General features: G+C 46.7%; 1 protein-coding gene across 5 annotated transcripts in view; it reads right to left on the reverse strand.

Annotated features, from left to right (window-relative positions):
- Nucleotides 1-22,867, reverse strand: part of DOCK1 (dedicator of cytokinesis 1) — a 490,685-nt gene that overhangs the window by 412,657 nt on the left and 55,161 nt on the right. For all 5 annotated transcript variants that reach the window (XM_032882088.1, XM_032882091.1, XM_032882090.1 and 2 more), the window contains exons 2-8: nt 21,984-22,067; nt 15,151-15,191; nt 12,553-12,608; nt 8,869-8,965; nt 6,385-6,533; nt 2,862-2,997; nt 1,579-1,736 (exon numbers count right to left, since the gene is read on the reverse strand). In XM_032882088.1, the coding sequence (XP_032737979.1) occupies nt 1,579-1,736; nt 2,862-2,997; nt 6,385-6,533; nt 8,869-8,965; nt 12,553-12,608; nt 15,151-15,191; nt 21,984-22,067 (721 nt within the window). The remainder of the gene's footprint in view (nt 1-1,578; nt 1,737-2,861; nt 2,998-6,384; nt 6,534-8,868; nt 8,966-12,552; nt 12,609-15,150; nt 15,192-21,983; nt 22,068-22,867) is intronic.

Here is a 22,867-nt window from a genome sequence, read left to right on the forward strand (position 1 = left end):
GCAGGAAGACTACACGAGCTCAGAAATGTCAGCCACGCCACAAAGAGCGGCTCTTCCATTAACGTGTAAGTCATCTCCCACACAAGGTAGCAGTCGCCAACGGTCAGTACAAAACCCTTGAGGGGTTGTCATTTGGGATGTCTAGGGTTACAACTGCAGTGGAACTATTTGCAAATGTCATTTCAAAGTTCATTATTTTAAGAGCATTACTGGTTTATTTAGACTGATTATAATCCAAAATCCAGCATTCATTCATTTACAGCATAAAAAAAACACTGCACTAGTTCACAGCCTATAACAAACTATGCTAAATACACAAATTGAATCCTAATAAGAAATGAAGTCCATATCAGAAATGAGGATGAAATTCATCCATTTGTTCTGTTTTCTGTCACATACTAACTCTTTAATTTTTGAATAATACAGGGGTGCCTGGGTGACTCGTTGGTTAAGCACCCAACTCTTGATTTTGGCTTAGGTCAAGATCTCAAGGTCATGAGATCGAGCCCCGTATCAGGCTACGCACTAAGAGTGGAGTCTGCTTAAGATTCATTCTCTCGGCGCCTGGGTGGCTCAGTTGGTTAAGCAACTGCCTTCAGCTCAGGTCATGATCCTGGAGTCCCAGGATCGAGTCTGCTCGATCCCTGCTGAGCAGGGAGTCTGCTTCTCCTGCTGACCTCTCTACTCTCATGCGCTCTCTCTCTCATTCTCTCTCTCTCTCTCTCTCTCTCTCTCAAATAAATAAATAAATAAATAAAACCTTTAAAAAAAAAAAAGATTCATTTTCTCTCTCCCTCTCTCTCTCCCCTTCCCTTCCCCACCCTCACATGCATGTGCACGCTTTCTCTCTAAAAAAAAATGTGAATAATATAAACGAAGAAGTTTCAGTTTTAAATGCATATACATACACACGTCACACATAATCTAAACCATAATTTTTCCATATGGACAAAGTGAAAGTTATACTGAGAGACAAAAGCAAGAACTAGGAAAAGAGACCATATTACAAATAACAGGAATGGCAGAGACGAGATCTATGATACTTACATTTATACTATTTTGTTCAACAAACTGTTCAACATATATTAAGTGAGAGCACTGTAGCAGGCACTGTTCTAGATGCTACTTTCCAGCCAATCGTGTTGCAGAAATAACAACAGGCCAAAGGTCCAAAAATAAAACTTACAAAAAACTAAAAGTTTAAAAGATTAAGACAAGAATGATACTCTTTTGGGGGAAAGGGGGCTATCTGGAAACATAAAACCCTATAAGGACAATGCAGGAAGCAATCAGTTCAATCTTCAGTTGCCAGGTCCCTGAAACATTACAAGACCAAACTCTACGTTCAAATACCCACATGCGTGCAGGGAAGAAGAGAGGGGACGCTGGCCCAGAGCCCAAGCCCGGCCATTATGCAGTCCCAAAACAGCACTGGCTTCAGCTGCTGGGGGAAGCCCGGCCAGCGGACGACCCCACTGCTACCTGTGAGAGCAACAAGTATGGTGGTTCCAGTGCCGTTCTCCTAACACTAACCCACTAACCAGAGAGGAAAGCCTGCAGCAGGGAGGCGTCACTGACCTGATGAATTTGGACTCCACAGGGTCATAAAGAGACATGAGCACCTCGGCATCTTCCCCGATTTTACAAACCACATTTTTGAGGTTGACAAACAAGGCCAGAGAAGGGGTGGCAGCAAACTTCGCTTGTCTGTTAATATCTATGTTCTGCTTTTGGGACTAAGTAGAAATAAAACAGAAAGTGCAAATTAGCAATACCCTCGCTTTCTTTATTCTCCCTCACTTTCTTACCATTAACCCTCGCTTTCTTTATTTTCGACAGAAGAAGAAACTATGTGCAACCACTTGGCATAAAACAGCAAAGCCACAAGTCACTTCCTTGCCCCACTTCAAGTTCTCAACATATGCACACACCCAAAGGAAAAGTAATTACACCCTCTGCAAAGGTCACAATCCCATCAGTTTGTCCTGAGTCCCGTCCTCAGGTACTCGAGGGTCTCCTCAATCAATCACAATGGCGTTTGCAAGCGAACTTGCTTAAATTTTCGTTTCGGCATTCGGTTAAATCCTCCGAGGACATTTCTGTCTTATTCACAGTTATGTCCTCAGGAGGAGGCACACAGCAGGTGCTCAATGAAGACTCGCTGAATGAATGGCTGACTCAATCAGCTGATTTCTGAATAGCTGCTAGAGAGAAGATCCCGTTACAGACCAGAGAGGATGAAGAATATCAGTGAGACATGTGCTCCCTGACCTCATCGAGCTTAAGTATGTCACTCCGTGGGCTCCTATCAAAGAGGAAATGCAGAATCAAGTCCTGTTTCCCATGATATGAGAACACGAAGTCAATGTCATTAAGACCCTGCCTCCTCTTGGGGCGCCTGGGTGGCTCAGTGGGTTAAAGCCTCTGCCTTCAGCTCAGGTCATGATCTCAGGGTCCTGGGATCGAGCCCCACATCGGGCTCTCTGCTCAGCGGGGAGCCTGCTTCTTCCTCTCTCTCTGCCTGCCTCTCTGCCTACTTGTGATCTCTGTCTGTCAAATGAATAAATAAAAAAAATCTTTAAAAAAAAAAAAAAAAAAAGACCCTGCCTCCTAAGACAGAGCAAGTGTTGTACAACCCTCCCCCCACCAAAGGATGAAACTCTTTCCGGGCATCAGCAGCATGCTTTGACCTGGGCTCCTTTCCATTCATCACTACATGAAGTGTGCCGTTCAGTTGTGCTTTTGGGGGATTTTCTAGTGCAAATTCTGGGCTTCGCTGGTGTTTTATTAGTGTTGGAAAGCAGTTACGGAGGAAAGGTACTCCAAACGTAAATGGGCACATTCTGGAGAACAGAACTTACCTTTTCTTCCTGCAATCTTTCCTCCACTTGTTTAGAAGCTATTTCGTGAGCTCTAAAGAGACTGATCGTGCTAGTTAGTTCTGGATCCAAAATGTTCCCGTCTTCATCTCTCACCACCAAGTCCAGGTCGAGAATTCTACAACAAGAATTCAGAACTTCATGGACACAAACCAAGGGCTTTGAAGTGTGGGTTACTAAGTACTACGTAAACAGCATGGACAGTTTGAAGCATACACCTGCTGTGTATATTCGGGGGAGGGGTGGGCTATATAGCATGTACAGACAGAGTGTCTATATGTACGTAGTCACTACTCATATATATGTATATATGCAATGACATACAAACCCACATGCCCAAATACTTAAAACTGGTGGTTGTGACTGTCCCATCATCACTAAGCTGGGGAGAAGAGGGAGGAGAGCTGGAGCAGAGGTATATTCTATTCTAGCAAGTTTTATCACACAGCTTTCCTCGTACGTACAGCCAGTTCTAATCCCCAAATAATCCCACCAGAAGATCTTCGATAAAGACATTCTATTATGTTTCAACACCAAACGTGTAGAAGTTACCCACAATAACATTAAGCAACTTTCTGGCCAGATGGCTAGACGTAGTAGCCAACTTAAAACACGGGCAGCATCTGTCTAATAAGTCTGTCCATCTATATCTAGAAATGTCTTTTGGGCAACATCCTGTTTCCCCAAATCCAAGAAAACTGTTAGGTGATTTTTAGCACAGTTTTCATTTAAAGAATAAATAAAGACCATTATGTAAAGAAACAAACCAGGAGCTGTGCTATGTGATGTGTTACGGTTTTCTTTTTAGTAAGATATGAGGATCTTAACCACAGATGCCTTATACTTTGCCTTTGGGATTTTCTCCTTGTGATTAACAAGTCGATAGAAGCAGGAACTTTTCGGGGTTTTTTTAAGCATACAGCAATGTAAAGAGTCTGCTGAAGGAAAGATAAATTTCAATTAAGTAACACCTTTTACAGTTACAGTTTTAAAAGGGAAGCTGACTTGGTAATAACGACTCCAACCAGACAAATCCATCTCTGACCTCTCTTCTCTGAAGGTCACACACCTTAACACTGGATAGGAGTCTGGTGCCATGTCAGGCGGGATCATTCTGCTGTATATGCTGGGCCACTGCACCATTTGGAAAGGCAGCACAAAGACCTTGTTTTTCCCTATAAATATCTACTGAGTAAATCCACTGATGGTGAATCAGAACCAACTGGGCCTGTCAACAACAGGAGGGTAAACAGGCTTTTAAACAAAGAGTCAGAGGCTTTTTGCTCTGCATGAAAACAGCCTCAGTAGTTGCAGTGATTGTGGGGTGCCTCAAGAGGAAAAGAACATTTTAAAAAAAGAAAAAAAATAAGGCTTTTGGGCTCTCATCAGTTGTCTCTGCAACATGTTCCACTAATGAGGAAAGCCCCTCTCCCAAATATTACAGCTCATCCAAACCATGAACCTGCCCCTGGGAGGAGTCAGTGCTAGTATGGGTAGGGTCAATGCTAATGAGGTGGGTAGAGAATCCTTTCCTGCATGGGCGAAGCCAGTGCTGGCCTAGGCCTATCTACAAAGCTCAGGGCTTTAGGAGGAGGGGGCCAGAGATCCCGCAGGCCACAGAGAATCAGGCTCCCTAAGGAGCCAAGGCCCAGGCTATGTACCAGCCTGCTGCATACATCTTGCCATGTGCTCCTCCTCTCACTCCTGCCATGACAGGTGGTCAGATCCATTTTACAGAAGCAGAAATCTAAGCTCAGGGAACCATCTAGAAGAACCCAGAGCCTGGATTCTGAACCAGAACCCTCTCATGGCTGCGTCTAGGCTCCTTCCAGAATGCCACATGGAAAATGGTATGGGAAGTGGCCTGTCAGGGGTCTTCTTCATGCCAACCATTCTGCATATTTTGCAGCAACCGGTGCTTACATGGCTCTGATTCACAGTGAGCTTCTACTATGAAGGTAGAACTTAACAGAGCAAGAGGTCAAAAACTGTCTTAATAAGGGCTGTATTTCCGATCGAAGTAGTAAATTATGTTTTGAAACACTTCCTTTCTTAACTAGATTGTTCCATGACATGATGTACTTTGGTTCTTACCACAGCCAAATTAAGCAGGTGGTTTCTGAACATAAGTTTAAAATACAATATTCCAACAGAAAACAGAATGAAAGCTCCAAAAGTTTGTTGTTGTTCTTCATCGTTTTCTTGTTTAAGCAGGTCCTCATGAAATGGTTTTCCCTGCAACAATATCTAATATCCTACACACAGATTTAGTGGGGCAAGGGGGTGGGGGGAGAGACACCTTCTCCTGTAGGTCTTTTAATCCAAATACTACATCTAAGTAATAATGGTTTTTTAGAAACTTCTCACACTTGAAAGGATGAAGTACTAGAAAACAACATTATGTTATAATTCTGATTTTACAGAGAGGTTCTTTAGTTTACCCAGGGCACCTTTCAGCTAAACAGCTGGGGGCAAACTTCTCCCATTCTCTGAGCACACAGTCCTAATATGCAAAATGAGAGTTTCTGACTCTTCCAGAAGTTCCCCAATCTGCAATCCAGCATGGTCCAACCCTATTTTTAAAAACTGTGATTTCCAGCCAGCATTCCACATCTTAGAAATCAGAATCTTCAGGAGTAGGTTCCACAATTATATATTTTGAAAGCTCGGAGGAGTGATTCTGATACAGACCAGCGTCTGGGAATCATGTGACCACATCATTTTTAAACGCTTCTTGCAGCTCTGACATTATAGGAATAACTAGAGAGTTATCCCGTGGGAAAGGGCAGGGCCTCACTCAGATCACAGACTTGGCAGAATTGGAATGAGGCAGCTCGATCCTGCTCGGCATTGGGAAGGCATGTGAACGCCGGCAGGCCCAGCGCGCGCTATGGAGAAGGGAGTGCACCACTGCTGTAGGCATTTAAGCAGAGCCGAGTGGAGGCCCAAAGTAGACAGGAACTTTTGCAAAAGACATCCTTACACAAAGCACAATTAGTTGTTGTTTATCTGAGATTCAGATTTCGCTGGCTGTATCTGCATTTGCCAAACCTGGAGCCCCTGGCCCGGTGTTAAGTTTCAAGGTGACCTTTGACGTCCCTTCCAACTCTTAGAACTTAGGGTTCCACAAAGCAACCCAGTGCTTGTTATTGCACAAAGTACCCCTAGGTGTGGACTCCAAGTCAAGAACTGTGAGCAGAAAACAAAAGAAGTCCCTTGTCAGGGAAAATCACAGCAGTGCCACCTATGGAAGAGTGAAAATGACAGGCCACCCCAGCCCCAGCTTCTCGCAGATCACTACAGGTTTCGACAATGTCTCTGAAAACTCCTGATTTTTAGAATCCAACAGAAAATAACCCATCCTTTCAAAAATGAAAACTACGCCCTTATTGTGATGTTAGAAAATTTTTTTATGATAAAATAGGATTTCAGCCTCCTCAAGGCTTACGGTAATGTTATTAGATTGGATAATTTAAGCATGAAATCATCTTTCAAATAAACAAACCTGTTTCCATAATCAATTTTGGCAGTGACCTTCTTTTTCAGTTCTTTGAGCTCATCCTGCGGCAGAGTTCCAGAAAGAATCTGCGACCGCCACTCAATGAGGTCGTAGATCATGTGCCGCACACTTCGGAACATCTCCCTGTTGTCTTGCTGCAGGGGGGACAAAAGCCGTGCGTGAAGCTCTTGGTAGAAACAAGCACTGCGGATGGTTTTCCAAATGCACATGCAGCACGGGCTTTACGTGATGGGAGTCAATCAATGTCAAAAGCATGAAACAGGAACACATGATATGGAGTCTGCTTCCCATCAGGCACTCACAGATCAAAAGGATAAGAAGTCATACACAATCCTCAATATTCCAGCCAACGTTCTGAGTATGCGCCCCTGAATCGAGAAGTTAACCAGAGCAAGATCTCAACGTGGAGCTGCAAACTGAGCCCATGAACTAGTCTAGAAGTCCATGGCCCGAAGATCGGCTACCCGGGAACTCCCACATATTCGGTGTGAGCCTGAAAATCTTGCCATGCAGTCTTCAATATTTGAAGACTGTGCCCTGTGCCACACTCAGCGCACCAAGCAACTGACCACCTGGGCCTGGCATCAGCCGAGTTAGAGGGAATAGCATCACACGGAACCACACGTGCCAGGGTTCGCTCAGCGCACACAGAGCAGTTCTGCAAGGAGTAAAACCTTAATCTACAAGCTCTTGGGGCATTTACATCAAAAGGAAAACACAAATTCACATTTTTATCACTTTCTACATATTTTGAAGGCATTAACGGTACCAAAAAAAAGGCAACAGTTTTGCAACAGCCAAGAGCACAATTCATCAAGGAAATTAGGGATTGCCCCTACCTCCTAAAAGAAGCCAGTGGTTCCTTCCACGAAAAGAAATCTAGGAAACACTTAATTTGATTAAATTCTAAACAGGGTCCCTATAAATATTAAAATGTGGCCACTGCTACTTTTTAAAATAACTTCTGCTCTACATCTCTGAACCTCTCATCCCACTATTTCTAGCATGTGACCGTCTTTTAGCAATTTCTATGATCCCCATCCCAGTAGATTATCCTGTACCCCACAAACTCCTCTTCCCAGCATTGTCCTAGTGTTCATTTCTTAAATAATAACTAAATGGCCAAAATAATGGTTAATGCCACAACTAGGTTTATCTCCTCTTAATAATTCATTTTTCCTAAAGCCTTATCAAATATCTAAACTCCATAATATTATGCTAACTTGTCTACAACCACAGAGCACAGCAAAAAAACCAATTCGTAGGAAAGTACTGTAAGGAATTTCTTCTAGCTTTGTACAAATCCAACAGTGTAAGTCCGCAACAGGGAAACCCGCATTTCTAAAAAGGAAACCAAGGTAATGGCCGGGCATGCCTATCCCGGGTGGGAAGGCTAGAGCCATGCCCACTAAAGGATCACTCAGCATCAGCCCTGTTTGTTTTGCTGCCATATTTTTGTTTAAAAATTGCTAAGTTGAACATGAAAGACCGACTACAAAATTGCTCAGATTTACACAAAACATTCATGGCTAACTTCACGCTTTTCGGTTTTTGAGAACATTTGATGACCAATTACTGCAACTGCTTATTACTGTGCATTTACAAGAAACCACTGTATAATCAAAAACAACAAGCCTGCCCAGAGAGCAGCTGTGGGACTTTTGCAAGTTTTCTGTGTTCCCAAGAAATCGATGCACTGACTTCTCTCCAGAGCCCTTGCTTTGTGCTGACAACATTAGCATATGAGAAATCAACACTCTGAATAGAAATACAGGCTTAACAAAAGGTAATCTTCTGCAAATATGAATTTATGTGCAAAGAAATGCCCCGAGGGAATAGGAAATGGAAGATGTCAGAGTCTCAACCTCCCTGCGTTAATAAGGCTTCTCCTGTGATTGGGAGAACCGGACAGTCATACATGAAGCCAGAATGCAAACAACTTCCCCACCTCGGTAACAGGCACGCTTAGGTCTGGAAGACTACGTAGTCTTACTCAAACGATAAGACACAGACAATGGCAAAAAATAAATAAATAAATAAACAGCAATTGTTCTCTACTGCATCCATAAATAAGCACCCATTACAGCTTAAAAGCAGATTTTCGTTTTCATGATCAAAATATAAACGCTGCGGGTTCATCAATGCAGCCTGCCTACTCCTGTCTTCCAAAGGGCTCGAGCAGCCGGTCTCCCGTTCTGCACAAGCAGGCGGAAATCCTCTGCCCTTCCCTGTACCAGTGCTTTGTCACAGTGAGCATGGCCGTGCCCCAACGCAAAGCAGGTCCAAGAGGACAAACAGCCCCCCAGGGTGGCCAGAATAATGGGCTCTCTTCGCCCTGAGCATGACTCAGTCCCAGAAGTTCTGCTTTTGAGGTTCCCAGGGAAAGTGAAAAAAATCCCAATGGTACAGCAAAGTCCAGAAAGACTGTTCTCTGTTTTTAAGCTTAGATTCAACATCCCGTTTTCTCACCACGTAGAGCTGCCTCCAGATGGTGGACCACTCTCGGAGCGTCGTGGTGACTTCCTGTATGAGCGGGAGGTCGCCCGGGATGACCGTTTCATGTTGCCTAAGGGAAAAGAGGAAAGGACAGCCACGTTCATGGCTTCATTAGAGTCTGCAAGTTGTACTTGTAAATCCCAAATCTAGTCCACAGAATTAAATATTTAAGCAAACAGAGAGAAAATATACCAACAAGACTGTGTCCACACATATGAACACACACACCTCTAAGAACGACAGGGCATATCTGTACACAGCCCAAGTGTGTTCACACATTCCCTATGTGTAAAGGCGTCCACCTCGCACGTCAAGGTAAGACAGAGGCGGCAAATAATATCCCATTAGAAGTCTTCAGAGCACCAGGGTCTGAGAGTACATTCATAATGTGTGTACCCATCTATCTTACAGACACCATCAATTAGAGCCAGTCTGTGCCGCGTCAAGATGCAGGCTCGGGTTAAGATGATTTTTACATTTCCATCATGCATAAAACTCATTATATGATAATACATGAAGCAGTTACCCTTGGTGAAACACAAATGAGGCCTCAGCTCTCTCCGACGTCCGGAGGTACTCTGTCTGATCCCAGCACTCGATTACCCTCTCCCTTTTCCCTACACCCCGAAACAGCAACCCTGGACTTATTATTAACTTGCTATCTCTTTGTGCCTTTTTTTTTTTTAAATCCTATCAGCCATTGTCTTCCAGTCACAAGCCCTGGAAGGGAGGGCTCAGAATACTTGGGACTGCGGGAGAGATGGAAGGGAGGCTCAGGAAACTGGGCGTCCAGAACAGGCCAGACTCCAACTACATGGAATGTGCAGGGATTCTGAGCTAGCCCCCCGACCCCCCCCGCCGCCCCCCGCCCCGCCAACCCCCCCCCGCCAGCTCTAGCTACAGCCCATCTCGGTGGGCGGGACCCTCACTTGGGCTCACATGGGGGTTTAGGCCTAGAATGACCAGCTGATGGTGGGGACTCCCAAAGACAGAGACAGTGGAGTCCCTGAGAAAAGGCCAGGCTCTGTGGACAGGTGTGGCAGCCTGCGCCTCCTGGAGCAGCAGTGACGAGATGTCCGAGGTGTGTGGGACCACTCCCCACAAAACTACTTTCAGGAATTCCCCTCTGATGGGACGTCGTCAGTGTCTATCACAGAAAGTGGCTGTTAGCACAGCCAGGCCAAGTCTGTCTCCGCTGTTCCCAGGAAGGACGCTGATGAAAATGCGGTTCATCACACTCTGCGATGCCATCCGTAGAAAGCCCCGGGGGGCAGATTTCTCTTCTCTGGCAGGATGAGCATGTGTGGCAGTAACTGGGAGGCTTCTGTCCTCCAGATCCTGAACTTCGTGCTGAGTCCACTGGGCTCTTACTCCCCGAAACTTGGAGCTCCATCAGGGACCCTGTTTCCACCACACAGAGAAGGCCCCACTGCTCACACTGTGTCCTGGTCTCGGTTCTGGATCCTTCTCACTTTCTCCCTCTCTGTAGGTCTGATCTGTCCCTGGAACAAATATGCCAACTGGCTCTTCTGTATCAGATCTGGCTTCACTGTATTACCATCTCATAAGCACCTCATTACCTGCAAGGGGTCAGCAGTGTACAAAGCCAACAGCGGCTGCCTCATAGCATTGTTTGTAAGACCTAGAGAAAGAACAACACGCGGGGCGTGGAAGGATGGGCAGGACACAGCAGACACTCAGCCAACAGGGGTGGCTCCTTAGTCACTTGGCTCTAAATGATCAGGCTAGGCATTAAGGGACAGTCAGGGCTGGAGGCCCCGATCTAAGCATCACCCACAGAGAGGAAACACAACAACATGGGCCATGTCAAACAGAGGGGCAACACAGGGCTAGGAGAAGGACAAGGAGAGTCCCCTGGGAGTAGTGGACAGTGGGGAAATAGGCTAGGAGGCAAGAGAAACAGGGTACAAAAGCATCAGAATAAACAAGGGGCTTCGGTGAAGGCGCTAGCCACCAGTGTCCCACACTGCAGGAAAACACCAGAAGAGCAGCCCTGAGAAGATACTGGAAGCTCCGACATGAGACATTGGTAAGCCACGGGAGCATGGGAGAGAGGACAAATGGGAATAGTCTTGGTTATGGGAGAAAAGGTAGAGAATCAGTGGCAGCCAGCACACAGCAAGGATGTGAGAGTCAAGGGGACACACAAAGAAAAAAACCCAGCAAGAGAGATGGGGTAATGACATTGGAGAGCAAGCAGGCAGGTTGGGGGGTGGGATGACAGAACACCCTGCCCTGGAAAGGAGGAAGGACCATAGGGAGGGGAGGTCGAGGTCCACAGATCTCCGGAGGAAAGGAGGAGCGCTGAGACCACCTGTCAAGTCGGAAGGCAGGAGGGTCTTTACAAGGAGGGAGGCAGAAAGCAGCTGAGCGTGGGTGGAAGTAGCCACGGAGAGGCAGGACCAGAGTAGCAGCGTGGGGAGAAAACACAGGGAGCCCCAAAGCATAGGCAGAGAAACTGTTTCTTAACTGCTTCTGTCCCCAGTGCACCATTCAGTCACTCAACCTGGGGCATCTCCTACGAGCCCCAGGAACAGGAGGCAATGTGTCTATGTGGGTGTGACTCTACTCACTGAGAATCAAAATAATCTCTCATTCACATTACTAGTATGCTTCATATTACATTCTCTATGTGTTCTTTTGTATACTCACAGTGCTCTCTTATAAAAAATAATCACGGTCTCACTTCTATACTGACTGCGATACAGACAGATGTAAAATACGTTCAATGCAGACTTTGTTCCATTATTTCTACAACAAGAGTCAAAACTTTGCTTTTTTTTTTTTCTTTCCCTTTAAAACTCTGCACACAAAACATTTTATCGCTATAAAAAAATACTGTATTACAGGTCATCCCCATCTATGCCTCTAAGTTATTTTCTTCGTTTTAATCACCCATCACACAACTACAGAACCCGAGCAAGTCCTTTTTATATGTTAAAAGTACAGTGCTTGGAAAGGCAATTTTGTAATCAGCTGAAGAGATGTCATTATGCAGTAATCATATGATTAGTAATTTTATAATTTCCATATTTAACTGAGGGTGAAGATGTAGAAGAGACAAAAAAGGAAAACATTTTAATGCTCCTTCTTCCAAGTTCACACCTGGCTATTCATTTGCCATTCCTGTCTAATGGGTTCTTGTTCTATAAAAGTCCTTTTAATGATCTCATACATCAGTTTTATGACCTCTAAGAAACATACATGACAATTACACAAAATGTAAATTCACACACGTCCCAATTTACCAACTGTTGCTTCACCCTAAACTCCAGTGGTGTCATAGCGTTCAAAGTTTTCCAGAAAAATGGACTCAGAGCTGGGGGGCTGGAGCCTCTACCCAGTGGGACTGCTCGCAAAGAAGCACAGAGCACTGGGCCAATGCTACCCAAAACCAGCTTCAGGTCTGAGAGGCACGGCTGCAGGTCCGGTGCTGACTTGAGAGTTTTCAAAGGTCCAAAGCCATGTTGTACACACATCTCTACCCCAAGCCCCCTTTCTCTAGCCAGAACTCCTGTCCCATCACGGTCACTCATACCCACATCCAACCCCCTAAAAGGCCCTGCCATGTGGCCCAGCAGCAAAGTCAAATGCAATCACCATGTTTCTTCATTTCAACATTAAAACCAGACTCACCCTTTTCCTTCAACTATGGCTTCTTTAAGATGAATATATGAAGCAGGAAATATACCCTTTGGGAGGGGAAAAAAACAGTAATTTCATTACCAACTTGAATACCAACCGAAAATCAAAAACCACCCTGACAAGGGGAGGGGAGGGATGGCTGGATCGCTCTTAATTCTGCATGGCTTACGGTAAGTCTCACATACGACACAGTGGGGCAAACAGGAAGTATGAGCTCAGCCTGCTCGTGTTTCACGGAGACTACAGATGTCTCGGAAGAAAACAGAAGCGATCCGTGTGCCAGGAAAAAAGTGCACAGGACTGGCCTGTGTCTTCCCCACTGCATGCACCTCAGGTCTGCTGATGCCCTTGACTCAGGCAGCTCCAAAGCCAAAGGACGCCTAAGAACAATTTCTGATGATGGTCTCCGACAGTTCCTTCTTTCCAGAAAAGCTAAAATGGCCATGGAAAGTTGATTTCCACCACTTATCATCACATATGCATGGAGGACTATTTGCCTGACCCACAGATTCTTATCAACCTCCCAAAAGAGGGGCCATGTGAAAAAATACAGAAAGTGGGCAAATTTCCCCCAATCCACACAACTACCAAACACCGGTTTCACAGCTCTCGGCATCCCCCAAAGGCAGCATGCATGGGGGCTGGGGGCTTAGCAGCACAGTGTGCGAGGGAGAGTTTCTCAAGCGCAAGTTCAGTGTCGGGTGCGGACGGCAAAGTGCTAGGGGCTTTAACCAAGACTTGCTGTCCTGCTTCCTAAGCAAACAAAGAGCCCCCTCTCTGGAGTGAGCCAGAAACAAGGACCTGAAAGCGGGTAGTGGGGCAAGAGGCACTGGGATCTGGGGCTGCCCAGCACAGCCGGAGGGCTTCCCGTGTGAGATTTAGTGCGCGCAGCGGAAATCTACTCAGCGGCCGGCACTGGTGGTTTCCAGGCACCTGTTGTGTGAAAGGAGCTTCTGACCGCGTTTCCCTGGCATCTGGCCCCAAAGGATTTACACAGGAGGACCAGAAACCACAGCTACTAATCTGTGTGGGAGGAGCATGGGCACCCCAGATTCAAGCTCCTCCTGCGTACACGGAAAGCTGGAATTTCACATAAAGAATTGTCACAGAGACAGGAGCGGTCAGGCAGGAAGACAAATGGCTGGGCAAGAAAGCAGACTAAAGGGCCCCGAGGCTGGGAGTTCCACAGGGTCCCAGTTGTTCCGGACATGCCCAAATCCCAGGATGCCTCCAGGAGCACAGGTAATGTCAAGGTGTGCACACAGGTGAAGAGGGAAGAGGATAAACAAGGCAGCCTCACCCATGCCCACAAGCAAAGACAGCCCTCCATCTCAGTAAACCTGCTCCCGGGCACCATGAAGCCACAGAAGGGGACGTGGAAGGCAGAGAGGCGACACATGCAGAGGCGTGAAATGAGCAACCACTCCAGCCGGGGTCATTCAAACTAGCCCAGACAAACTCCATCTGTGTGAATACCTAGACAAAGGATGGTTCCAGAACTCCTGGGAGTTTGCATGACTGGGGGCCAAGTCCCTTCTCTGCACTGCGTGCAAGGGCCAACTACGAAACCATAGTATCTTTAAAGGCCTTGCAAATGCTTGGTCTTCCCATGAGGATTTCAGAAGAAAAAATGCGGCTCGAGCTGGGCCCTTCACAAATGACAGCTACAAAGGACAAACAGCTGCCACCTGTCCAGCAGGGCCCGGCTACAGGGTTTCTGGGGGAAGCTGGGCAGGCAGGTCCTGTGCTTCAGCCACCGGACCTCGGAGGCCTTAAGTTACAGGCTCAGGACCACATGAGGAGTCCAGCCCAGTAAGGAAATCATGAGAGGCAGAGTTAAGAAACAGAAATAAAACGAACCCTCTGTCAAGCAAACGTAGTTATTAAGTGTGTGAGTTAACGTGGACAGAGCCTAATCACAGCTCAGAATGGACATTATTTCAAAAATCACAGAATAAAACCGGAGGGCTGTAATTAGGTTTTGCGAAGCTAAAAACAGAAAAGCCACAACAGAACCGTGTCAGGGAGTGTCCGCCACAAGGATCGAGGCATAATTGCAGGTCTTGGCTTTAGAAGTTCAAAGAGCCTCACATGCAAAAGGCCCTGGAAAGCAGAACCTTTCTTTTGCAAGCAAGTCAGGCAGTTTAAAATAGTTCTGCGCAAGAGGAAAACAAGCACGCATGAGCTTTGCAAATCTGTGGTCACTGAGGATAATATAAGACTGAAAATCATAAGTGGCATTTTTTTTTTCTGAAGTCATTATCCCCAGGGTCCTTCTCTCCCACAACCCGAGCTTAAATAGGATGTGACGTTCTACCAGGAAAAGAGGACTGTGCCTTTCGTGAGGACAGGTCAGGACTGAGCCACAGCCCAGCAGTCCCACCACGGATGCAGAGCTGGTGTTTCTGTGCCCACATACTGTTCAAAAGAAAACAATTCAGGGTAGCCCACGTGTCAGCCCACACATTTGTTAAGTTCAGAGAAAGAGATATATACAGAAAACTCGAAGACACAAATGGGATGGGATTGATTTCCTCTCCTGGTGTGATGAATGAATGGAAATGCAGAGGTTTAGAAAAAAGGACTTACCTTCTTGGACTTTTTTCTTAAGGTATAACCTCTGTACCACCCTAAACAAACACAAAGTTGCAACAGTTAGAAGGAGGAGACACCCCAGGACCCTCAAGATACCTTCCTGTCCTGGGGAATTCATCAGTTTGTCACCAGAATTCAATAATCCTAACACTGTGGAAATACACTAGAAGGTTCCAGAGAGTTGCATCTCAAATCGTCCTGGCTAGTGACCTTCCTGAACACCCCACCAGCCCATTCTTAAAGCCGCCACCTTGAAGTTAGGCCATACCATCCCAAGAGGAAACATCCTTTTGACCACTCACCCCGGAGAGGGCTCCTTGGGTATCCATTTCCCTATCTGTCCCTCTAACTGACTTGAATCGGGGTCACTGCCAAGTGCACATAGCAGCATCCCCAGATCATCAGGAACTGCCCCAAGACAGAGGACCCATTGAGCGCTAACTTCCTCCCTCCTCAATCCGGAGACGCCATGCCCCAGAGCAGCCACGATCTCACAAAGTGTGTCTGTGGCAAAGCCTCAGCTCCCCACAGGAAGCGCCAGGCCCAGGAACACGGTCCCACTTAGCCCTGGGGGTGCAACTAGACTCAAGTTCCCAGTTGCCTCCATGAGGGGAGGAAGCTGAAGACGGGCCCGCTACAACGGCTGGCATGAAGGAAGTGCTATGTGGAACAGGCCAATGGATGGCAGAGCAGCTCTGACCACACCCCTGGCACCTCCCCTCAAGCCCGCAAGCTGAGGGCAGAAATGTCGCTGCAGGTGCCCTGGGGGTGCACAGCCAGTCATCAGCGTCCCGACAGCCCCACAACAGCCACAACCACTGTGGAGCTGTCCTCGCCCCCAACGTCCTCAAGTCACTCTGGCCACCTTGCTCAGGGAAAGTGGATCCAAAGCTCAAATTCTAACTCTGCCCACGAGAGAAAAGACGTGGTCAGAGAATTACGGAAGCGCGCAGAGTGCAGGTTGGGTAAATTCCTGGAGAATAACCAAATATTAGGCTCTCACATGGTATCAGAAAGTCAAAGCTCGGAAGCGAGCGATGTCTGAGTGAGCTCGGAATAGTGCCCCAAGGACAGCACCTTCTTAAACAGCAATCATGTTATCAACCAGAGGCGAGAAGGGTCACAGACCAGAAAGGGATGGGGTGGAAATGAGCAAAGTCCTCAAGGGATTATTAACAGATGCTCTTCAAGCATTCAGAACAAGAGACGGGACATTCCCAGGATCCCTGCAAAGGATTTGCTAAGACCGAGTGGTGACCGCAGGGCTCTCTTGACAAAGGGGCCCGGCAGATGGATCGGGGGCACTGCAGACTCGAGTGTCTGGAGCTCAGCCGCACGTGTGGAGGATTATCTCCGTAGAGCCGCACTGTCAGCTTCACCGGTTCCTGCACCTGGCCCAGAATCCGTGCCCATCCAGGGCAGCGTTCCCAGGCAGTTAAAGGGAGAAAGAGGGGAGCTCTATGCAGTCACCGGCTTACATCTAGAGCCAAATAAAGCCTGTATTTATTCAGTTCTAAGGACGGTCTTCCATGCTGTCATTATAACCTTACCACGTCTTCGTTATTAACACGCCTATCCGTTCCTGAAACTGACAAGGGATCAATGTCCTAGAACATAAAAGGAAATACTGCCCGATGACAAGCCAGGACGATTTGAGATGCAACCACGTGAAAAAGAGCCATACGTAACCAACAGTGTATAGAAGGAGCCCAAGGACTTACCCACATATGAAGAGATTGCTCAAACTTAAAGATAATCAAATACAATTTAACGGAACAAACTTCAGTGGTTAAAAACTGTAATGCCCCAGGATATAGGCAGCCCCGGGTGCTGGGGAGGACAGGAGCCTGTAGCAACTGAATGGGAGCAGCCATCCCTGCTTATCCCAAGCATCTGTCCCCACAGCCTGCAACCAGCAACCCCCATCATGGGAATGCAGCCCTGGGAAAGACATGTGCACATCTCCCTGTGTGCAGGGGACGGCGGCAGGATCCCATGGCCATGTGATGTAAGGGTTAGGGTAAGCACATGGAGGAGAGCTGAGGGCCCAGAACTGGGAAGGCTGTCAGTAAAACACGGGGAGTGTGCACGCAGCAGTGGGAGCCGTGAACTAAACATACGCTAAAAATAAACAGAAGTGCCTCTCAGAGGACAGCCCGGAATAAAAGAGAAACAGAACAAGAGCAAGAGCTACACCCACGCTCGTGTACATGAAAACTACATGCACAGGCAAAAGCACAAAAATCCATTTCAGACACAGTAAAAGGGTTTTCAATGGGAAGAGGGAGAAGAAAGGGGTGAGCCATGGGGATAAAAGATAGGGAGTCTTGTCTTTTTTTTTTTTAATGTTATAATAATAGATGGAGTTTCTTTTTTAATTGCCTTCCTAGGAAAAATGAAAACCTACCGCTTCCCTCCCCAAGATCATCTGCATACATTACTCCTTCAAGCTCATACGCTATGCCGGAGACTGCACTAGACAGAGCAAAATACAGAAAGAGATAAGACCTCATTTCTGCCCTTCATGAGCTCACAAATGGGAAGACCCCCTAAGACAAGCAGGGGCCCAGCCATGTTACAGGACAGACTTTAGCATGAAGGAGAGAGGATATCCCTGCACAGGTTTCTTGCAGGGGAGGGAGGGGCTGTAAGGGAATGCAGGCCTGGATGCTCTTAGGGGAAGGAGCAAGACGGGGTAAGACTAGGAGCAGGAGGGTCCATGGTCTGTAGCAGCAATGGGCTGATTAACTTCTCCCAGGCAGGGCTCACGAGTAGTCTCCATGGAGTCAACCAACCTAAGAGACAGGCAGGTATGGGCAAGACACAGCCCTGAAACTCAGGGAGCACAGAGTCCAGCACAGGAAAATGGCAACCAACCAAGTCAGCGAGTCCCATACAGTGTCCCCAGAGAAGAACAGGGAGGAACACAAATACACACTCAAGTCCAGGGACAGTGCCACGAGGGAACAGTATGAGGCAGAGCAAAGGAGGTGGGGGGCAGGCAGGAAGGAGCCCAGACAGGTGTGCTTAGGTTTAGTCTTCGAGGAGGGCTCACTGTTAGCTAGGTGGAGGAGGGAGGGCTCATGAGGGAGGAGGCAGAGCAGTAGGTGCACTCACTGTGCCCTGTGAAACCATCAGCAGCAAGGCCAAGACACGCATGAGGAAGAAGCTGGAGTTTCCTTCAGGATAGACAGGTGAAGACCACATCACCACGGTCCTGGGATCAGCCCAGTTTACAAGGAGCTGCCTGAAGATGGACAGGACATTCCCTTCTGTCAGGAGGACAGTGGCCTGTGCTCTGAATGGCAAGAGAGCCAAATTTCAGAAGCGACCAGTCATGTCCTGATGGACAGCATCCACACACACAACGGGCCTTCTGGAGAAAGAACCAGCAGGTGCTCTCTGTGGAACATGCTGCAGGCGCCACAGGTGCAGACTCAGTCCCACAGCTGGAGGCTCCTGGAGCAGCATGTCCAGCACTCTCAGAAGACAGTACCCATAGCCACATCGGTTTTCCACAGGCCAAGACCAGGTGGCTATTCACCTGCGACAAGGTACAAAGGATGCTTGCTGAGTGGAGGCTGGGCTGGGGGGCTCCCAGGTCTAAGAAATAAGAACCTCATCACTGTGACTGCCTTTTCCCATCTGTCACAGGTTCACCTGTGTCCCTCAAACTAGACAGTGAAGTCCTCACTCTACCTGTGAATGTGACCTTATTTGGAAATAAGGTCATCTCCACAGACAATCAGGTTAAAATGAGTTAGTTACAGTGGGCCAGAAACCAAAATGACTGGAGTCCTTATATAAAGGGGAAGCAGACAGAGACACACACAGGAAGGCTGCCACATGAAGACAAAGGCAGAAACCAGAGTGTCCCATCTACAACCCAAACACCACCAATGACTATCGGCAAATACCAGAAGCCGGGGAGACCCAAGGAATGGCTTCTCCCCCATAGCCCAGCTGACACCTTGATCTCATATCACAGCTCCCAGAAGTGGGAGACAACACACCCCTGCCAGTTAAGCCACCCAGCACAGTTCTTTGTTATAAACCGTGGTCCTTAGTTACAAAGGCCCCAAGAAACCTCACACTGTCTCACAAGACCTTTAGTTGACAGATGCTGACAGTACAAGAAGGAAGTACGGTATATTTTGGAAGAAAATACATTATTACCCTTTAAAAACTGGAATACATTCAGTTCCAATGTAGTGGTTTAATCAAAAGAATAATTTCCTAATCTTTGCACCTTGCCTGCCTGCTCCATGACGTCCAGTGTCCAGCGCCCAGAGGACAGCATGGAAATGAGCAGGCAGCAGGCCCAGCACATCCTCAGCCCCTTGACAATCACCCTGTAAACATAGGATCTTGGCTCACCTCTCCTGTGGCTGAGTCTGGACACTGCTTAAAACTGGGGATATGCCCTCAATGACCTCTCCAAGCAACTTCCACCCCCACACAACCTGTACCCTGCTTTTCCTGTGTCTTCTGCTCCAGGCCTTCACGAGCCTGAGAGAGAGAGAAATTAACCATAACTTAAAGGTAAATTTTTTCTTTGAACTTTACTATAAAGAGTGATCATCTAGAATTTATATTCTCTGCAGAAAGCCAAGTAATATCCTGAAAAGGATCACAAAGAAAAAGAAAATTAAATTTGACAAACAGAAATACATTTTCTTAGAGGAAACGTAGGAGGAGAGAGGAAAGAAAAAAAAATGCCAAACACGAATATGATCTGTGAAACTAAAATAGAACAAAAGGAAAGAGCAGAAAAACAATTATTCCATTCTTATTTGATGAATAAAGACACCAAGTTTCCCAAAGTCAAAACTACTTCCCCAAAAGCATTTCTCTGATCAGATTCTGATTAAAACCAAAATGATAGTTGTCAAAGAAAAGGAATTTGTTTTGTGTTAAAGGGTCTTTATAAAGACTAGAATATTTTAATCAGAATCTCGAAGACTGACTAGCCCTGAAACAAAATGCTCACTGAAGAGGACTTTACCATCATGCTCGCTACCCAATTTGTTTTTAAGTCAAACGTACAGCAAGGACTGCTGGCGATAAGATCCCACTGTTTAAAGAGAACATTCTTCTTGGGAAGCAGAGAACAAGAGGTGGCAGTCCCCACATACCCAGGCTGACCGGAAATTGCTATCTATTCAGGAATGACGTCATCGCCCAGTGTTTATTAACCAGGATTTCCACTTCAACAGAGCAGGGGCAAACATAAAGAAGATGTAAGAGCCTTTTTCCTTTCAGATCGGTAAAGTGTCTGCGATGAGAGGTTTGATCCTTAACCTCTGCTTAATTTCTCCGTGTCTCCTCTCAAACACTGGCAGTATATACTGAGAGCAGATAAGGCAATCCAACTGTCAGCTACAAAAACTGAAAACAAGCAGAAGGCACCCATCACAACTATTCACTCACTTAAGGACCGGGTCTGTTCTCACAGAGCTACAGCTGCTTCCAGGCATACGCCACTAATGCCGGGGTTTTTTTTCCCAGTGGGAAGACTTTAGGGTTAAAGAGGCAAAGGGATCGGAATTCTAAGTCCTCGTGCACCACAAGGGGAACTACGGGACATAGCCATGGGTGTCTGACAGGTTCCTGCTTGCGCGTGGTTCTGGGAGGGGCACCGGGGCAAGCTGCAGCCCGCCCAGGGCCCGGAGGCTCACATCCACTTCACTCTTGTGCAAATTCCACAGCCTGAGCCTGAAGGCCAGTTCGCAGATCTCTGTGGGTTCACTGTGGGCCGGCTGCAGTCTTCTCTCCCACCCCCAGCTCCTACGGGAAGGGTTGAGCTAAACCCACTCTGAAAGCAATTCTTCTATTGAAACGATCCATTTTAATCAGTTCTTTTCATTCATCTGCTATATGGGAGTCACCCCTTCAAGCAGGAAGGAAAGCCACCAACACTAATTACACAATTCTACAAAATTTCCAAATCCGAGGAGTCTCAGAAATCAAGCCCATCATGGCTTCCCTTCTGTGCCACAATAACCACAGAATAAAAGGAAGGGCGGGTCGTTCCAGTGATATCCAAAACACTAAATATAAAAACCAATTGTGTGGGGCATCTGGGTGGCTCAGTTGGTTAAGAGGCTGCCTTTAGCTCAGGTCATGATCTTGAGGTCCTGGGATCGAGTCCCGCGTTGGGCTCCCGGCTCAGCAAGGAGTCTGCTTCTCCCTCTCCTTCTGCCCTCCCCCGCCTTGTGCTCTCTATCTGTCTCTCTCTCTCTAATTAATAACTAAAATCTTTAAAAAGAAACCGGACTGTATGAAAATCCAAGAACACTGAGAAACTACTATTATGATAGTATTTTCTGGATTTCAAATCTATTGGATAATGTCTGTTCCACTGGCCCACATCCTCCTACAGCTGGGTCAAATAAAAAGTTTTAGTTCCTTTCTTAACAAATCTAAGTGAAAACATAGGAAGTCTCACCATTCACATCAAACACATCAAAACGATGACTTGAACATGGAAATATCTTAAATATACTTTTTTTTTTCATAGTTTTTCAAGCGGTCAGTTATTCAGTCAAGATTCACATACATTTGCAACAAAGGAACCAACGTGTTCTGTTGCTTTTAATGAAAATAGCGATTTCTACAGAAAACTGTAGAGGTGAAAAACTGGAATTTTTAGTTCTAATTTCATGTTAATCAAGTATTATTTAAGTCATGAGAAGCCTCACGGCTGCCCTCACTGTAAGGCATCCACCGCCTGCAGGAAGATGGATCAGATGGACATATTCTGAAACACCGAGAACGTGACCCGACCGCCCAGAAGAGTAAGGGAAAGACACCAGCAGTACACGCACCTTCGTATGTTTCCAAGATGTGCACAGTGTCTCCAATTTGTAAAGAAAGTTCGTCCGCTCCCCTGGCATCGTAGTTATAAAACGCTGCGAACGAGAGAGAGAGAGGTAAGGAGACGTGAGTAGAGGTAAAGTGACTTTGCTGGCTTGTCTCTACCTGTTCTAACGGTGGACTGGAGGCAGGGTCCGCCGGCATCAGCCCCTCTGACACCCACAAAGGCGGCTTCTCTTTGGAGAGACAAATACAAAGGGTCGTCAACTAGAAGAAACTCGGGACCCCACACTACGGGGATTTCATCTTTTTAGTGTGGTCCTGAAGAGCACTAGTGACCAGCGCTGTGTGGGGCTGGCACAAACGTGAACACACAGACCACCAACATAAACCGGAAATAAACCCACACTTACACGGTCAGCACAGATGCCGTGACGTCCCGCGTTTTAACCATCTTAAGTGTCCGATGTGGGGGCAGTGACATTCAGAATGTTGGGAAACCATCACTGAGATCACCTTCCACAGTATTTCCATCCCTCTAAACAGCAACTCCGTCCCCATAGACAGTTACCCCCACTCCCTCCCTGCAGCCCCTGGAGACCTCGAGTCCACCTTTCGTCCCTACGGACGGGACTGCTCTACCTGCCCCACAGAAGCACACCAAACAGTACTACACTCTTCCTGCCTGGCTGCTTCAACATGACACTTTAAGGTGCTGTCCCATGTATCAGAACTTTATTCCTTTTTACAGCTGAATAATGTTTATAATAGGAAGAAAACTGATACTGTTCACAGTTTAATTATCACTTCATATACTGCCTTTTATTTCCATTAATAGATTTTTTTAATTAAAGAATTACTTTCTATGAATCAATTATACATGGGCTGAATATTT

Source organism: Lontra canadensis, unplaced genomic scaffold (assembly GCF_010015895.1).
Source record: "Lontra canadensis isolate GAN:19392208 unplaced genomic scaffold, GSC_riverotter_1.0 scaffold79, whole genome shotgun sequence".
In the NCBI taxonomy this organism is placed as follows: Eukaryota; Metazoa; Chordata; class Mammalia; order Carnivora; family Mustelidae; genus Lontra; species Lontra canadensis.